This window comes from Kickxella alabastrina (genome assembly GCF_025024165.1).
Source record: "Kickxella alabastrina strain RSA 675 chromosome Unknown BX661scaffold_10, whole genome shotgun sequence".
Lineage (NCBI taxonomy): Eukaryota > Fungi > Kickxellomycota > Kickxellomycetes > Kickxellales > Kickxellaceae > Kickxella > Kickxella alabastrina.
Genome location: NW_026251481.1, coordinates 39,723 through 52,433, shown reverse-complemented (window position 1 = coordinate 52,433; position 12,711 = coordinate 39,723). Strand labels below are relative to the sequence as shown.

The 12,711-nt window shown below is 44.0% G+C and overlaps 4 protein-coding genes across 4 annotated transcripts; 2 read left to right on the top strand and 2 right to left on the bottom strand.

Moving 5' to 3' along the window:
• Positions 1-96: 96 nt before the first annotated feature.
• BX661DRAFT_12472 (uncharacterized protein) lies at positions 97-2,365 on the bottom strand. Its single transcript, XM_051532439.1, has 2 exons — positions 2,288-2,365; positions 97-2,216 (listed from the first exon to the last, which is right to left on the bottom strand). The coding sequence occupies exon 2, from the start codon at positions 2,104-2,106 to the stop codon at positions 199-201; it is 1,908 nt and encodes a 635-aa protein (XP_051391808.1). The 5' UTR covers positions 2,107-2,216; positions 2,288-2,365; the 3' UTR covers positions 97-198.
• Positions 2,366-2,495: 130 nt separating this feature from the next.
• On the top strand, positions 2,496-5,377 carry BX661DRAFT_181810 (muts domain V-domain-containing protein). The gene is made up of 6 exons (XM_051535803.1): positions 2,496-2,952; positions 2,994-3,711; positions 3,744-3,879; positions 3,912-4,843; positions 4,900-5,122; positions 5,249-5,377. Exons 1-6 carry the CDS (start codon positions 2,607-2,609, stop codon positions 5,369-5,371), a joined length of 2,478 nt encoding a protein of 825 aa, XP_051391807.1. The 5' UTR covers positions 2,496-2,606; the 3' UTR covers positions 5,372-5,377.
• Positions 5,378-5,381: 4 nt separating this feature from the next.
• Positions 5,382-6,622, bottom strand: BX661DRAFT_181807 (PQ loop repeat-domain-containing protein). Its single transcript, XM_051535802.1, has 5 exons — positions 6,401-6,622; positions 6,215-6,279; positions 5,764-6,126; positions 5,563-5,731; positions 5,382-5,536 (listed from the first exon to the last, which is right to left on the bottom strand). The coding sequence occupies exons 1-5, from the start codon at positions 6,467-6,469 to the stop codon at positions 5,393-5,395; spliced, it is 810 nt and encodes a 269-aa protein (XP_051391806.1). The 5' UTR covers positions 6,470-6,622; the 3' UTR covers positions 5,382-5,392.
• A 4,563-nt stretch (positions 6,623-11,185) lies between these two features.
• Positions 11,186-11,679, top strand: BX661DRAFT_181796 (uncharacterized protein). The gene has a single exon (XM_051535801.1). It carries the CDS (start codon positions 11,307-11,309, stop codon positions 11,517-11,519), a length of 213 nt encoding a protein of 70 aa, XP_051391805.1. The 5' UTR covers positions 11,186-11,306; the 3' UTR covers positions 11,520-11,679.
• Positions 11,680-12,711: the final 1,032 nt, after the last annotated feature.

The following is a 12,711-nucleotide window of genomic DNA, read 5'->3' as shown; positions in this document are numbered from 1 at the left end:
TAATCTCAATTATTTTTTTTGAATATAATTATTTTAGCGTTGAAAATAAAGTTTATATAATGAATAAATAAAAATATTTTTTTTACAGCTGTGCTACGTCGCACAAAAGTCTAACACAACCATGGCTTGATTTCTTTGTTTACAAATCCCCTCGGGATTAACATATTATTTAATATTTAATGCTTTCTATCACTTAATTTAGGCTTTGGGGAGTTCACTCATTAGCTTGGGCAGTATTGGGTGGTGTATCTGATCCTGGGAGCAGTATATCAGATGATCACAAACCTGACTGTGTGCGAATTTTTCGCAAAAGCACACGCGCATATCCAAATCCACAATAACCTTATCTACAAGTTCTCTATCGGTCGACACAAAGCAGAACAACTGGTTGCCGAGTTTCTTAACAATAGATGCACGCAAATTACCGCCCAGCCGATGGTTACCCATTTCCAAGGAGTCCAAGCAAAAGGGCACCATTTCCTCACCCTCCCCTTCCATCTCCACGTCCGCCTGTGTGTCTCCAATTTCCCCTTTCTCACCTTGGCCCCCACCTGTGTCTTGCATGGAGTCGCGTATACCGTTAATCATCTCGTTCAAAAAATACACTACAGAGTCAACGCGGTTGACTCTGGGTCTGGGCAAAAGACTCATCCACAAAAGGTATCTCCAGCGACCCACAGCATCCAAAGAATAATCAAAGCTGCGCCATTCTCTTTCCCCACGTGGCTCCCACAAGGAGCGTTGGTCCCAGATATACCGAATGTACGAGGTGAGTGGTAATGCCTGCCTGACTACCAAGATATTCTCCCGGAAATCCGACCGCAGACCGGAAACTGCCCGACGTATAAGCTCCGAAAACACCCACCCACCAACCTCCCCCTCTTCATATTCGTATTCGTCTTCGTTTTCCAGCTGCTGGCGCAGGCAGTATCGCAGATCCTGAACGACATAGTATTTGGCGTATCTAATGTCCCATGAGTCAAATACATCCCTTAGCCCCTCACACAGCCTTAAGGAATTAACAAACAGCGTGTGGCTCGGCAATACGTTTCCCAGCACAGCAGTGAGTTCCAAAAGCCAATCCACCAGTAGTCTCACAGTCACCGCCGTCGTGACCAAAAATGACAACGGCACGGTTCTCCCCTTAACTTCGCAGAACAAGGACCATAATTGGAACCCATCTTGTTTAAACGCAAACGTCGCGTCCAAATACCACGGCGCACCACCCATATGCCGCAATGCCTGGCGGCGCATTATTCTGCGCTGAAACTGTGTTGCAAAGGCAAATGCCACTGGGGAAGCATCCGGTGCGGAAAACCGGCGGTCCGCGGGCACAGGCACGGAAAGCCCACGCTTATAAAACAGAAGATCAGCGCCCATAATGCTGGACCAAGTATCGAGCGAAAACAGTTGTGCGGGGTCGCGCATCCACTGGGGTTCCATGGCGCGCATCTGCAGGTGGCGCCAGCACCAAGGGCTTGGGTGGTACTGCGCCGGCGGCACATCCGCTACCCCCACGGGCTCCCCACTGCCACCCACCAGCGAGCGGTACTTTTGCGCATACGTGCATTTAAACACGCGGTCCATGTAATAGTACAGACTGATTGGGCGCAGCTCCGGACACCTGAGCAGAACATCCATTGGCAGCGGCGCTGTGACTAGCGCCAGTTGTCTTGGGTCAGCGGTCATTTCTGTTCCAATCGTATGCGTGGAGGTTTCGTGCACGTGGGTGCTGCATCCGCGGCGGTCCGTGGACCCGTCCGGGCTGTGGTGGCGCGCAACAATGTGGAATGGGCAGATGCCCTGGACCAGGATGGACCGCGAGGACGCCGTGGAGGCGGTCTGCAGAATTCCCTGGTGGGCCGTGGGGGAGAGGGGCCCGAGGAATTGCACTTTGGTGGTTTGGCCCGGTGTTTGGCACCAGTGCAGGGTGGTGGTGGGGGGATTGGAAGAGGGTTTGGGTGCGGGCAGGGGTGCGAGCGGTGGTGAGGGCGAGGGGGGCGCGGTGTTCTTGATGCTGAGATTGGGGCTGCGCCGGGTGGCGGCGGGTGAGCCGCGGTATGGCTTTGTGTGCTGGTGTGCGTGGCGCCGCTTTTTAGGGGCCATTTGTGTGTTGTTGGGCTGTAAAAAGTAAAGCGAGCTGCGGTTGAGTTGAGCTGAGCTGAGTTGAATTGAGTTGAATTGAGTTGAATTGAGTTGAATTGAGTTGAATTGAATTCAATTGAATTGCATTGAATTGCATTGAATTGCATTGAATTGCATTGAATTGCATTGAATTGATGAATGGAAAAAAAAAGAAAGAGAGTTTAAGCAGACGCAAGAGTCAGAAAAAACAAGACCATACGCCTTTGACGAAAGAAAGGGGTGAAGTTAAAGGATCAAGCCAACACAACGGAAAATTAAACAAAACAAAACAAAATAAAAAACCTTTTTTCATACACTTTTTGTTTATTCTCTCAATTCACTTCAATTCACTTTGCTTTGATTCGCTTCAATTCGCTTCACTTCACTTCACCTCAATTCAATTCAATTCAATTCAATTCAATTCAATTCAATTCAATTCAATTCAAAAGCCCAAAAACAGCTTTTGGCAATTACATTCAAGAATGTCAGCTACTCCAGCGACTGATTCGACTCCCAACGACAAAAGCAGCAGCAGCGACCAGAGCCAGCTGCTGCGCTTTATCAGCACACTCCCCGCGCAGCCACCCAACACACTGCGGCTCTTCGAGCGCCCCGAGTACTTCACAGCCATCGGCGCCGACGCCACCTACATAGCAACGACGGTTTTCAAAACCACCTCGGTGCTCAAACGCCTCGGCACCCATCCGACATGCACGCTCTCGCGGACCATCTGCGAGTCATTCCTCCGCGACGCCCTCCTATCGCAAGGCCAACGCGTGGAAATATACCGCGCACCCAACCAGCAGCAGCAGGCGGGGGAGTGGCAATGTACAGTGGCGTCACCAGGGAATCTCCAGCAGGTGCACGAGATGCTGTTTGCCAACGGGACATGGTGGATGCGCCGCTGATGGCCGTGCATGTGTCGGGATCTGGCGAAATCGGCGTTGGCTTCGTTGACCCAGCCCAGCGCACGCTGGGCGTCTGCGTGTTTACGGACTCGGACGTGTTCTCCAACCTCGAGGCCCTGGTGATCCAACTGGGCGTGCGCGAATGCCTCGTCGTCGAGGAGCGCACTGCCAGTGCTGCGCGCCGGCGGCTCGCATCCATGCTGGCCCGCTGCAACGTTGTCCTGACGGCGTGCGAGCGCGCGCTGTTTTCGGCCAAAAACATCGAGCAGGACCTCGCCCGGCTGCTGAACACCACGGCGCCGGTGGCTGCGCTGCCGGAGCTTCTGCTGACGCTGGCGCTCGGCCCGCTGGCTTGCGCGCTCCAGTACCTCGGGCTTCTCTCGGACGACTCCGCGCACGGGACGTACGCCATCCGCACCCATTCCTTGGCGCAGTTCATGAAGCTGGATGCTTCGGCGCTGGATGCGCTTAATTTGCTGCACCGGCCGCAGATGCCGCGCAATATGAGTCTCCAGGGGCTGCTTGATCGCTGCCGGACGGCGCAGGGGCGTAGGCTGCTGGCGCAGTGGCTGAAGCAGCCGCTGGTTGACCGCGAGCTGATTGAGCGGAGGCTGGACCTTGTGGAGGTGTTTTTTGTTGACGCTGAGCGGAGAAATGCACTGAGGCAGACGCACTGCGGGTGTTTCCGGATCTCGCCCGGCTGGCGTCTAGGCTGCAGGGCGGCGCGCGTGCGTCCCTGCAGGATATCGTGCGGGTCTACCAGCTCGTCAATGCGCTGCCGGCGCTCGGCGACGCACTATCACACGCTGCCGCTGGCAGTGAGCAGCAGGATGCAAGGGAGGCGATGGTCCGGGAGGAGTACTTGGGCCTGTGCGCCAGATAGCCGACAGCCTGGGGCCGCTGCGGGATTTGGTCGAAACCACGGTGGATCTGGAAATGGCCGACCAGCATGAATTCATGCTGCGCGCGGACTTTGACGAGGCGCTGCAGGATACGCGTGCGCAGATGGACTCGGCGATGGATCTGATTCTCGCGCAGCTCCAGCAGGTGTCGGATGCCTTGGACCTGGAGGCCTACAAGAAAGTCAAGTTGGAGAAACACGCGTCCTTTGGCTACTGCCTGCGGGTATCGCGCGTGGACGCGGCGAGGCTGCGCGGGAAGTCCCGGTTCTTTGAGCTGGCCACGCTCAAGACTGGAGTGTTCTTCACTACGGCGGCGCTGAGGGATGCTGCGCGCGCGTGGGCGGAGCAGGCGGATGCCTATGCGAAGACCCAGGCGGAGCTTGTCCGCGAGGTGGTCCGCGTGGCAGCGTCGTATTGCCCGCTACTGGCGCAGCTCAACGCCTTGGTGGCGCACCTCGACGTTGTCTTGGCGTTTGCCGAGGCATCGGCTTCGGCGCCGGTGCCGTATACGAGGCCACGGGTGGGCGCCGAGGTGCTGCGTCTGGTGGACGCCCGCCATCCCTGCTTGGAAGTCCAAGACGGGGTGAGTTTCATCGCGAATGGCGTTGAGATGGCGCGTGGAAGGTCCGACTTTGCCATCATTACTGGCCCGAATATGGGCGGCAAGTCGACGTACATTCGGCAGATCGGCGTTATTGCCTTGATGGCGCAGATCGGCTGCTTTGTGCCCTGTGAGAGCGCGGAGCTGCCGTTGTTTGATTGCATTTTGGCGCGCGTCGGTGCCGGGGATGCGCAGATGAAGGGCGTGTCGACGTTTATGGCGGAGATGCTTGAGACTGCGTCGATTCTGAAGACTGCCTCGGAACGGTCTTTGGTTATCATTGATGAGTTGGGCCGCGGAACCAGTACGTATGATGGATTTGGCTGGCCTGGGCTATTTCTGAGCATATCATTAAGGAGATTAGGTGCTTGTGCTTGTTTGCGACCCATTTCCATGAGCTGACCGAGCTGCAGAGGGAGTTTGCGAACGTGGATAACCTGCATGTGATTGCCAAAATTTCGGAGGGCGCGAAGGACTTGACTTTGCTGTACCGCATTGGCAAAGGCGTGTGTGACCAGAGTTTTGGTATTCATGTGGCAGAGCTGGCTAATTTCCCAGAGTCTGTCGTGAGATTGGCCAAGAGGAAGGTTGATGACTGGAGGACAAGGAATTTGGGGATGCGGAGAGGACGTGAGGATGGAGGAAGCCTTTGGGAAAAATGTTATGGCTGAAGGATCGAGGTTGATTGAGCTGTTTTTGGCTGATTTACGGAGACTGAGGGGCTGGATACCATGCATCCTGAGCAGATCGCTGCCAGGGTTAATGAGCTTGAGGCAAAATATCGGACTGAAATATCCGCCAACCCATGGGTCCAAAGCATCATATCCACACTTTAATTTATACCTTATCTTTTTTATTTAAATATCTTCATTCTCGCTATTCTCAGCCGATCCGTAATTCGTTACTTGTCTATATCTCAACTGTGACTCAATATCCTTCGGATCGTACCTCTCCGTGTACAAAACGTAGTGCTGGACCAAAAACACCAAATCGAACCCGACCTAGTTAATCCCAAGCCCAGTTTCACTGGGTTCCCCCAAACGCCGCCGACGTCGCCCTCCCGTATGGCATCCAAGAAGAGCTGCACAAAGGACAAGCAGCCGCCGGTAAAATCCAGCAGGATGTTGTGCACAGACCATCCGACCGTCGACTGTCTGCAGTAATTCAGCCATATCTGCGGCACATACTTGACCAAACTGCATCCCAATTTAATGAAGATAGGAAATACACCACTTCGTATACACCCCATTTACCACCAACACCAGCGGCAGCATCACCACCACTACCGCATGCTAGTAAAACAAGGAGTCCAGTTAGTGTCAAGAGGAAATACGATATTGAAACAGTGGATGCTCGTTGTGTTGATGTGCGTTTGTAGTAGAGGGATTGGAGAAATGTTGTGAGGCTTAGGAGGAGCGCGTGGTAGGAGAAGAAGAGGTCGTTGGCGCGCACTAGGTGGCTGTGACCGTTGTTTCGATGGGAGTATTCGTCTTGGATCGATTTGCTAAAGTAAAACGCTGTGTTGAAGAGCGCATAGCAGGCGAACCCATAGACATTGTAGATGAGAAAGTCAATAGAGAGACCTTCGACACTAAATATAAAAATAAAAAATTTAAAGTGAATGTTAGAAAAAAATTCTCTTTTTTGTATTTTTTCCTCAAGGGATATTTTTTGTTTACCTTTTTCGTCGGTAGTTGAGGATTATTTGTGGATAAAAACTCACTGACCACGCTACGAAATACGTCTATAATTAAAAAAAACACAATCGCAACAAAAAACTTTAATAACAATTGTTAGTAATATCTTCAATACTAAAACTATTTATACAATTATCTGACTTTTCAAATAGAAATAAAATACTGTACCCATCCAAGTACCGTCGATATGCTGCTTCCCACTGATGATAATAACACCAAAGATGAATTGCTGTCCATTGTATAAAAATTTGTGTATTGTTTCCTTAAATAAAAAATATATAAAAGTGGTAATTAAGCTACAAGAGAGAAAGGAAAAAGAAGCAAATAATAGTGTAATGAAAATAGTAAAAAAATACAGTAAAAAGAGGAAAAAGTAAAAGAGAAAAAGGGAGTTTAGAAACAAAATGTGTGAGAAAAAAATTACTATATAGTAATTTTTTCTTTTGCAAATAAATTTGTCATTTCAGATTAATAGCAGTAAAAAAATTCAGGTCTGTTTGTTCGCATGATACTGAATTCGTCATCATTCTTGATCTCCATTGGTCGCGCTGCCAGCACACAATTTTTGATGAGAATCGTGTGCAACACTAATAATTTTTTATTCATTTGCTCATGCGGAAATAAAAAGGAATTGGGTGGTCAATCCTTTTTATAACCCATGTGACTTTTTTTTCTTTTTATATTAGATTTAGAAATCTCGTCTTTGTTCTTGTTTTTGTTCAGGATATTCTCATCAGTGTTAATAGAAAGTGCCTATTATTTCAAAAACACCAAATTTATTCTGTTACTTAAAAAATATTTATATTTAGTGATACCCACAACAAACATTAGAAACTATACAAAACCACCCACTTTATTGGTACCAGTTGCATCTCCCCTGGAACCATTATAATCCAGAAAAAAATACCAAAATACCAAAACAAAAAAGTAAACTAATTTATGTTTCGTTATTGTTTTCTCATGATATGGCATAACATTTAGAATGTGCAACGATGTAATGGATCTTTAATTATTCTTACTGAGTTGCCAATGGGATCTGGCAATATCAAAAAGCTTTATTTGAGCTGTATATTATTCGAAGTAATGTATGTTGTTGTGGAATTTACTATTCGGATATAAATATTTACTTGCGGGAAATTTGCACATGATGAAGAAGGCATACCTTCTCATACATATATTTGCATTCACTGCACCATTTATCTTGTACAGCCTGGTCAATTTGGCTTATGGATGATTGATGTTGCATATTGAATTATTGGTAGTTACTTTAATTTGAATTGTAAATTGCTGGTATGATAATGTTTTATTGTAAATTAGAAGAGTGTTGTCTTTTTTTTATAGTTGCCAAACCCGATACGTTTCAGTGTTTGGGAGAAGAAATAAAAAATAATTGAAAACAGATGGCAAACTACTCAAACCAATCACAGCATTTTCTCAAACAAATGTTGGTGCCATGAATGGCTTATTCCTCAAGACCACAAAAGCAATGTTTTAAAATATAGACGTGGTGTACTCGAATTTCTGTCTATCTTGTGATAAGGAGTATTTAGAAATAATTTGTTACACTCCTTTTTTATACTGTTACTTCGCACTTCATAATCAAAAATCCCCCCCCCCCAAAAAAAAAGCTTTTTTAATTCATGGAATGTGAGTAAACTACATTTGCCTTTAGTACTATGTATTGGTTGATTGCTATTGTTATAGTAAGAGGGGGTGTGAGGAGCACTAGTTGCCTAGTGTTAAAAGGCAGGGTGATTTTATAAAAGGTTTTATTACTAATGTTTCTAAAATACTACTAGGGCCAGCCTCATCTTATATATGTGCCTGTCTCCTTTGTTGTGCACATTGTCAATTGTGCGCTCCGTTGGTGAGAACTGGATCTTCTGCGAGCAGACCGGTATCTTGGCAAGTCAATATTGTGGTTTTCGTGCTGTACGCTCATGCGTGTGCATTGCAAAATGGGGAGCATGTTTGGGTCATTTAATGCTCCCTAATTTACGCCTGCATGATCCAATTTGCCCTATCAATCGGCACGCAGGTGGAAACTGTTTCGCGATTCTCGACCTCAACATCCACTTCCATATCTTCAGTCTGTGCAACACTATCGACTAATTAACTAGTCTTGGCTGTCTAGCCAAACGCACAATCACTTACAAGTCACGCAGTAACCCAACACAGTTGTATTTTTTTCTCTGGACTCTCTCAATACATAGTACTTATATTCAATGCACCTTTATACATAGTGTACACCCTACACGTTCACAGAACGTTTCCCAGAATTCAACACTGTGTATTTGAATCACAATAACTGACTAATCATTGTAACACTAATATCATCAACAAACTTATACATTTTTATTAGATTGTGTGCTAATCCACGCATACTTATATCAAATATGGGGGAGCAGTTGCAACACCAGCCCATGACACACTAGTTGTTGAAAAATTGCTCAATGAATTGCCGTATGAGCGCCTAATGCGACTAATCAGGAATTCGAGATTATCAACACCTGCAGGATCGCTAATCGCCTCGGACCTGACAGCATTAATCTGTGCCAACAGCGAAAAGAGAGCATTTCTGTAATCCGCTGATTCCACCGGGTTTCTCAGCTGCGCTGAAGTAAGCCAGTCGTTGAAGAAAATGGACAACCTTCCGTAAACTATGTGCTCTTCTGGAGTGCCTGTCTCAACCTGAGCAAGTCTTTGAACCATTGTGTAGACTCCAAGCTTTTGTGGGTATGTCCAGGTTGCCGCAGCAGAAGCTGCAAAGAATATAATGGAAATAATTGCAAACTTCATTGGTTATTTTTAATATAAATATGAATGTTGGTTAAACTATGGATGCCATAAATTTGGCAACTGCTGGGTTTGCAAAAATGCAATATTTTTGTTAGTTGCAGTTTGAATATTTAAGCAAATATAAACCATATAAAGTTTTTTTTTTACAAAAATAGATGTATCATATCATTATCCTGCATGCGTATTAAATATAAATTCATTTGATATGCGAAAATGGAAAGACAGACGCACAAAACCTGCAATGGCGCTGTGTATTTCTCTAAAAAAATCGTGTTTCATTCTGTGGGTTGCTTTTTCCAAAAAAAATTATCACAGCCAAATTTTCTGGTTTCAATTACTATACACCATATTAATCTTAGGGAAGTGTGTGCGGGGAGAAATGGGGATAATTAACAAGTCTCATACAAAAAACATGCAAGTATTACTACTATATTTATAACCCCTCAAAAATTACATTTCAGACAACAGCCAACAATGAATCAAAAAAGGGGATCAAGGCCAATTATTCAGCAGAAATGATGGATTGCAGTGTATATGAGTTTTCCATTCTAGCATAGGACGTTCAATTATGTTCGAAATTGTTTTTTGTCTTCAGACAATATCCATTTCTGGCTTACAATTTTTAACGTCCAATAATATTTCAGATAAAAATCCGATTCCCAAAATATGACGGGTTTGGTGTGAAACTATCATGATAAAGCATTTTTAAATGCCATGCTATAGAAATGATGCTTTTTCCTTACCTTTTATTGAATGCCTGCTTTGATTTTAAATTTATGTCATTATCTTTAAACGATGATTATTAGTTTTAAGCCTAACTTCTATTATTTGTGTAAACTTGAGCGCTATGTTTTGTTGAAACGAGATAAAGGCAAGTATTTTAACATTGTAATTTGAATCCACCCACCCTTGCACTACTGCTACTATTTATGGCGTGTTAAATTTCTCACGAGCAGCGATAATCCTTTTCTGGCACGCAAAACGAGTCCTTGGACAATAAAGTGATTGAATATCTAACATCGTACTCAGACGCATGGACATTGCACTTACGTGTGCATATTTAAAGCACACAACTTTTAGTCACTTTGTTTAAATTAAAAAATTACAATAGGCCCCAATAGTGACTTATTATTTTTAATTTTAACAACCAAATAAAAGGCAGTATAATTAAGATCGAGCCTTTGCTAAAAATACATAATACTTTTCAGTGCAACAAATTCGCAGGTATAAAAGCAAGCAATATTCTCAGTAGTCATACACATTTCAGGTTTAAGATACTCCACTACCATTTTATCAATTTCTTTATTAATTTTATACCAAATACCATCCAAGTGAAGCTCACCGTGACTTTTTGCTCTTTTCGCCTTAGCCGGTGCCACATTTGCCGCTGCGGACAGCTCGCCGCTTGATTCTAACCAGCTCACGCACGCCCACTTGAGGAGAGCCAACTAAAAGCACCCTTGCATTGGCAAAGTATGTGTTAAAGGCAAAATATATGAACAGGAGAAAGAGAAATGCGATATACAGCCATGCGAAATATATGCATTATGCCTGTAAACCTGCCAAACAATATTGTGGTTTAAATATTTTAATGGCAGCTTTAGCACACCACATTTTGTCAGTTTTGAATACAAACATCACATAACTTATTACAGAATCAGCTAATTTGATAAATACAGTAATCTTTGAACAAATTTATGCACATATAATTATGCATTGCAAGATGTGCCAGGTTAATTTAACAGTGCAACTGATACGCCCCCCACCAGCATCTGATTATACATTTCAGGGGCCCTAAACTGGATTTTCATATATAATAAATGAGATATTATTACGTACTTTTTCATATAAATTCCCGCATGTATAATGGTTATTTCTTGGAAGGATTTAGTGGGGGCGTAGTTTATTACTGTCAGCCACGTATTTTTCTTGTTAGATTTTCTTGATATTTTGCGGCATAAGAGCAAAATGTTATTCCAAAATAAAAGAAATCAGCGCAAGAAATATTCTATATCGATTTTTCCTAACAAACCAATCGCATGTAATCTATTTTTGGGTTACAATAAATCCTCAAAAATGTATTTTTTTGGTGGCCTTGGCTGCGACTATTTATTAATGTATAAAATGGGAGGTGTGTCTATCTTATACCCACATCAACTTTTTAAATCCCCATCACATTTTTTTAAAATTTCTTTTTATCTCATTAATAAAAAATTCTACAGTTTTTATCACTTTCTAAACAAATGAAGCTCTTCATTATTTTGCTTTTGCCGCAATGACCAGCAGTGCTTTGGCCGTTGCTGTAAACACGCCGTCGACCGCCAATCCCCTTAAGCCTGCATGCCCGAGCGACGATTCCAACTGGCACCCCTGCTGGAGAACTAAATGCATGAGAGGCTATAAATGCGTAGAGAAGCAAGTGATGTGTTTTACTCAACCGTGCTATCCTGTGGCAGAATGCGTCGAGGATAATCAACAAGCATTGTAAATATCCGAGGATAAGAGTTTATAACACTTGATTGCTTTTAATAAAACTTTTTACCATATTGCAATTTTTTTATCAAGAAAATGCTGTTTTTTAGCTCCATTTTCTATATTTTTTTATTATTTTTCTTGATTTTGCTTGAATAAAATTTTTTATTTTTGGACATGGAATAGTGAAAAAGAAGGCACATATTGAACAATTGATGAATAGGAAAAAGGGAGGAAAACAACGCACATTTGCCCATTGTCCATTTGTTTATTGTTCATCAAAAACGCACATATCCCCATGCGGAAAAAACACTATTTTTGTTATTTTGGCAGAGCAAGCGAAAAGGAGAAACATAATAAATAAAATCACTTTTATTTTTTTCAATTGCTGCACTTTACACAAACCAAAAAGAAAAAGAACTTTTTTTAGTTAGATCCGCTATTACATGTTATTTTTTCTTCTGCGCTTAGAACCTTGTAACTTTATCCACAGGCCTACAGTACATGCATGTGCAGGTGCACATACGAAAATGTCTCTTGGGGCGGGTCATCAAGCACATCTTATAAATGGTATTCAAGAGGTTGGCAGGGGATGTTTTTTATTTTAAAAAAACTGCTTTTTTGATTTGCTCGCTAACTAGTGAGCCCGCGTCTAGGTTCGCGTTCCAATGAGAAATACAAAACTCTTGAATCCAAAAAGGGCGATATAATAAGGAATAGACAGGACGTGATTCTGCAAGAGTATAGGAGATGGAGATGGAGATGTGGATAAGAACAAAACGGATGAAAAAGTCTAGAGGGCAGATTGCCATTGGGTTTCTTATATACACTGAAGTTGCTCACTCCCCTCTCGCGTCCAGGCATTTTGGATACCAGACTTATCCGCAATACATATCGAACAATAAACATGTCTTTTTTCATTGGCATGTTGGTACTCGGCCATCAAGGCTTTTCTCTTTATTTTTCATTTTTATTCATTGATTGTGATTTATGATTGTTTTGAACATGCGATGTATCCAACAACAACAAAAAATGCTGCGTAAGCTTCATGGCTTTTTGTTTAATTTTTTTGTTGGCAATTTGAGAGGGGGAAACATACCCCCAAATCCTCAGCCATTTGAAGAATGACAGTGACTTGATCTGATTGGTGTTTGATCGTGGGCAAATCAAAAACTAATATTATCGTCAGCATGATTCGTCCGCAATTT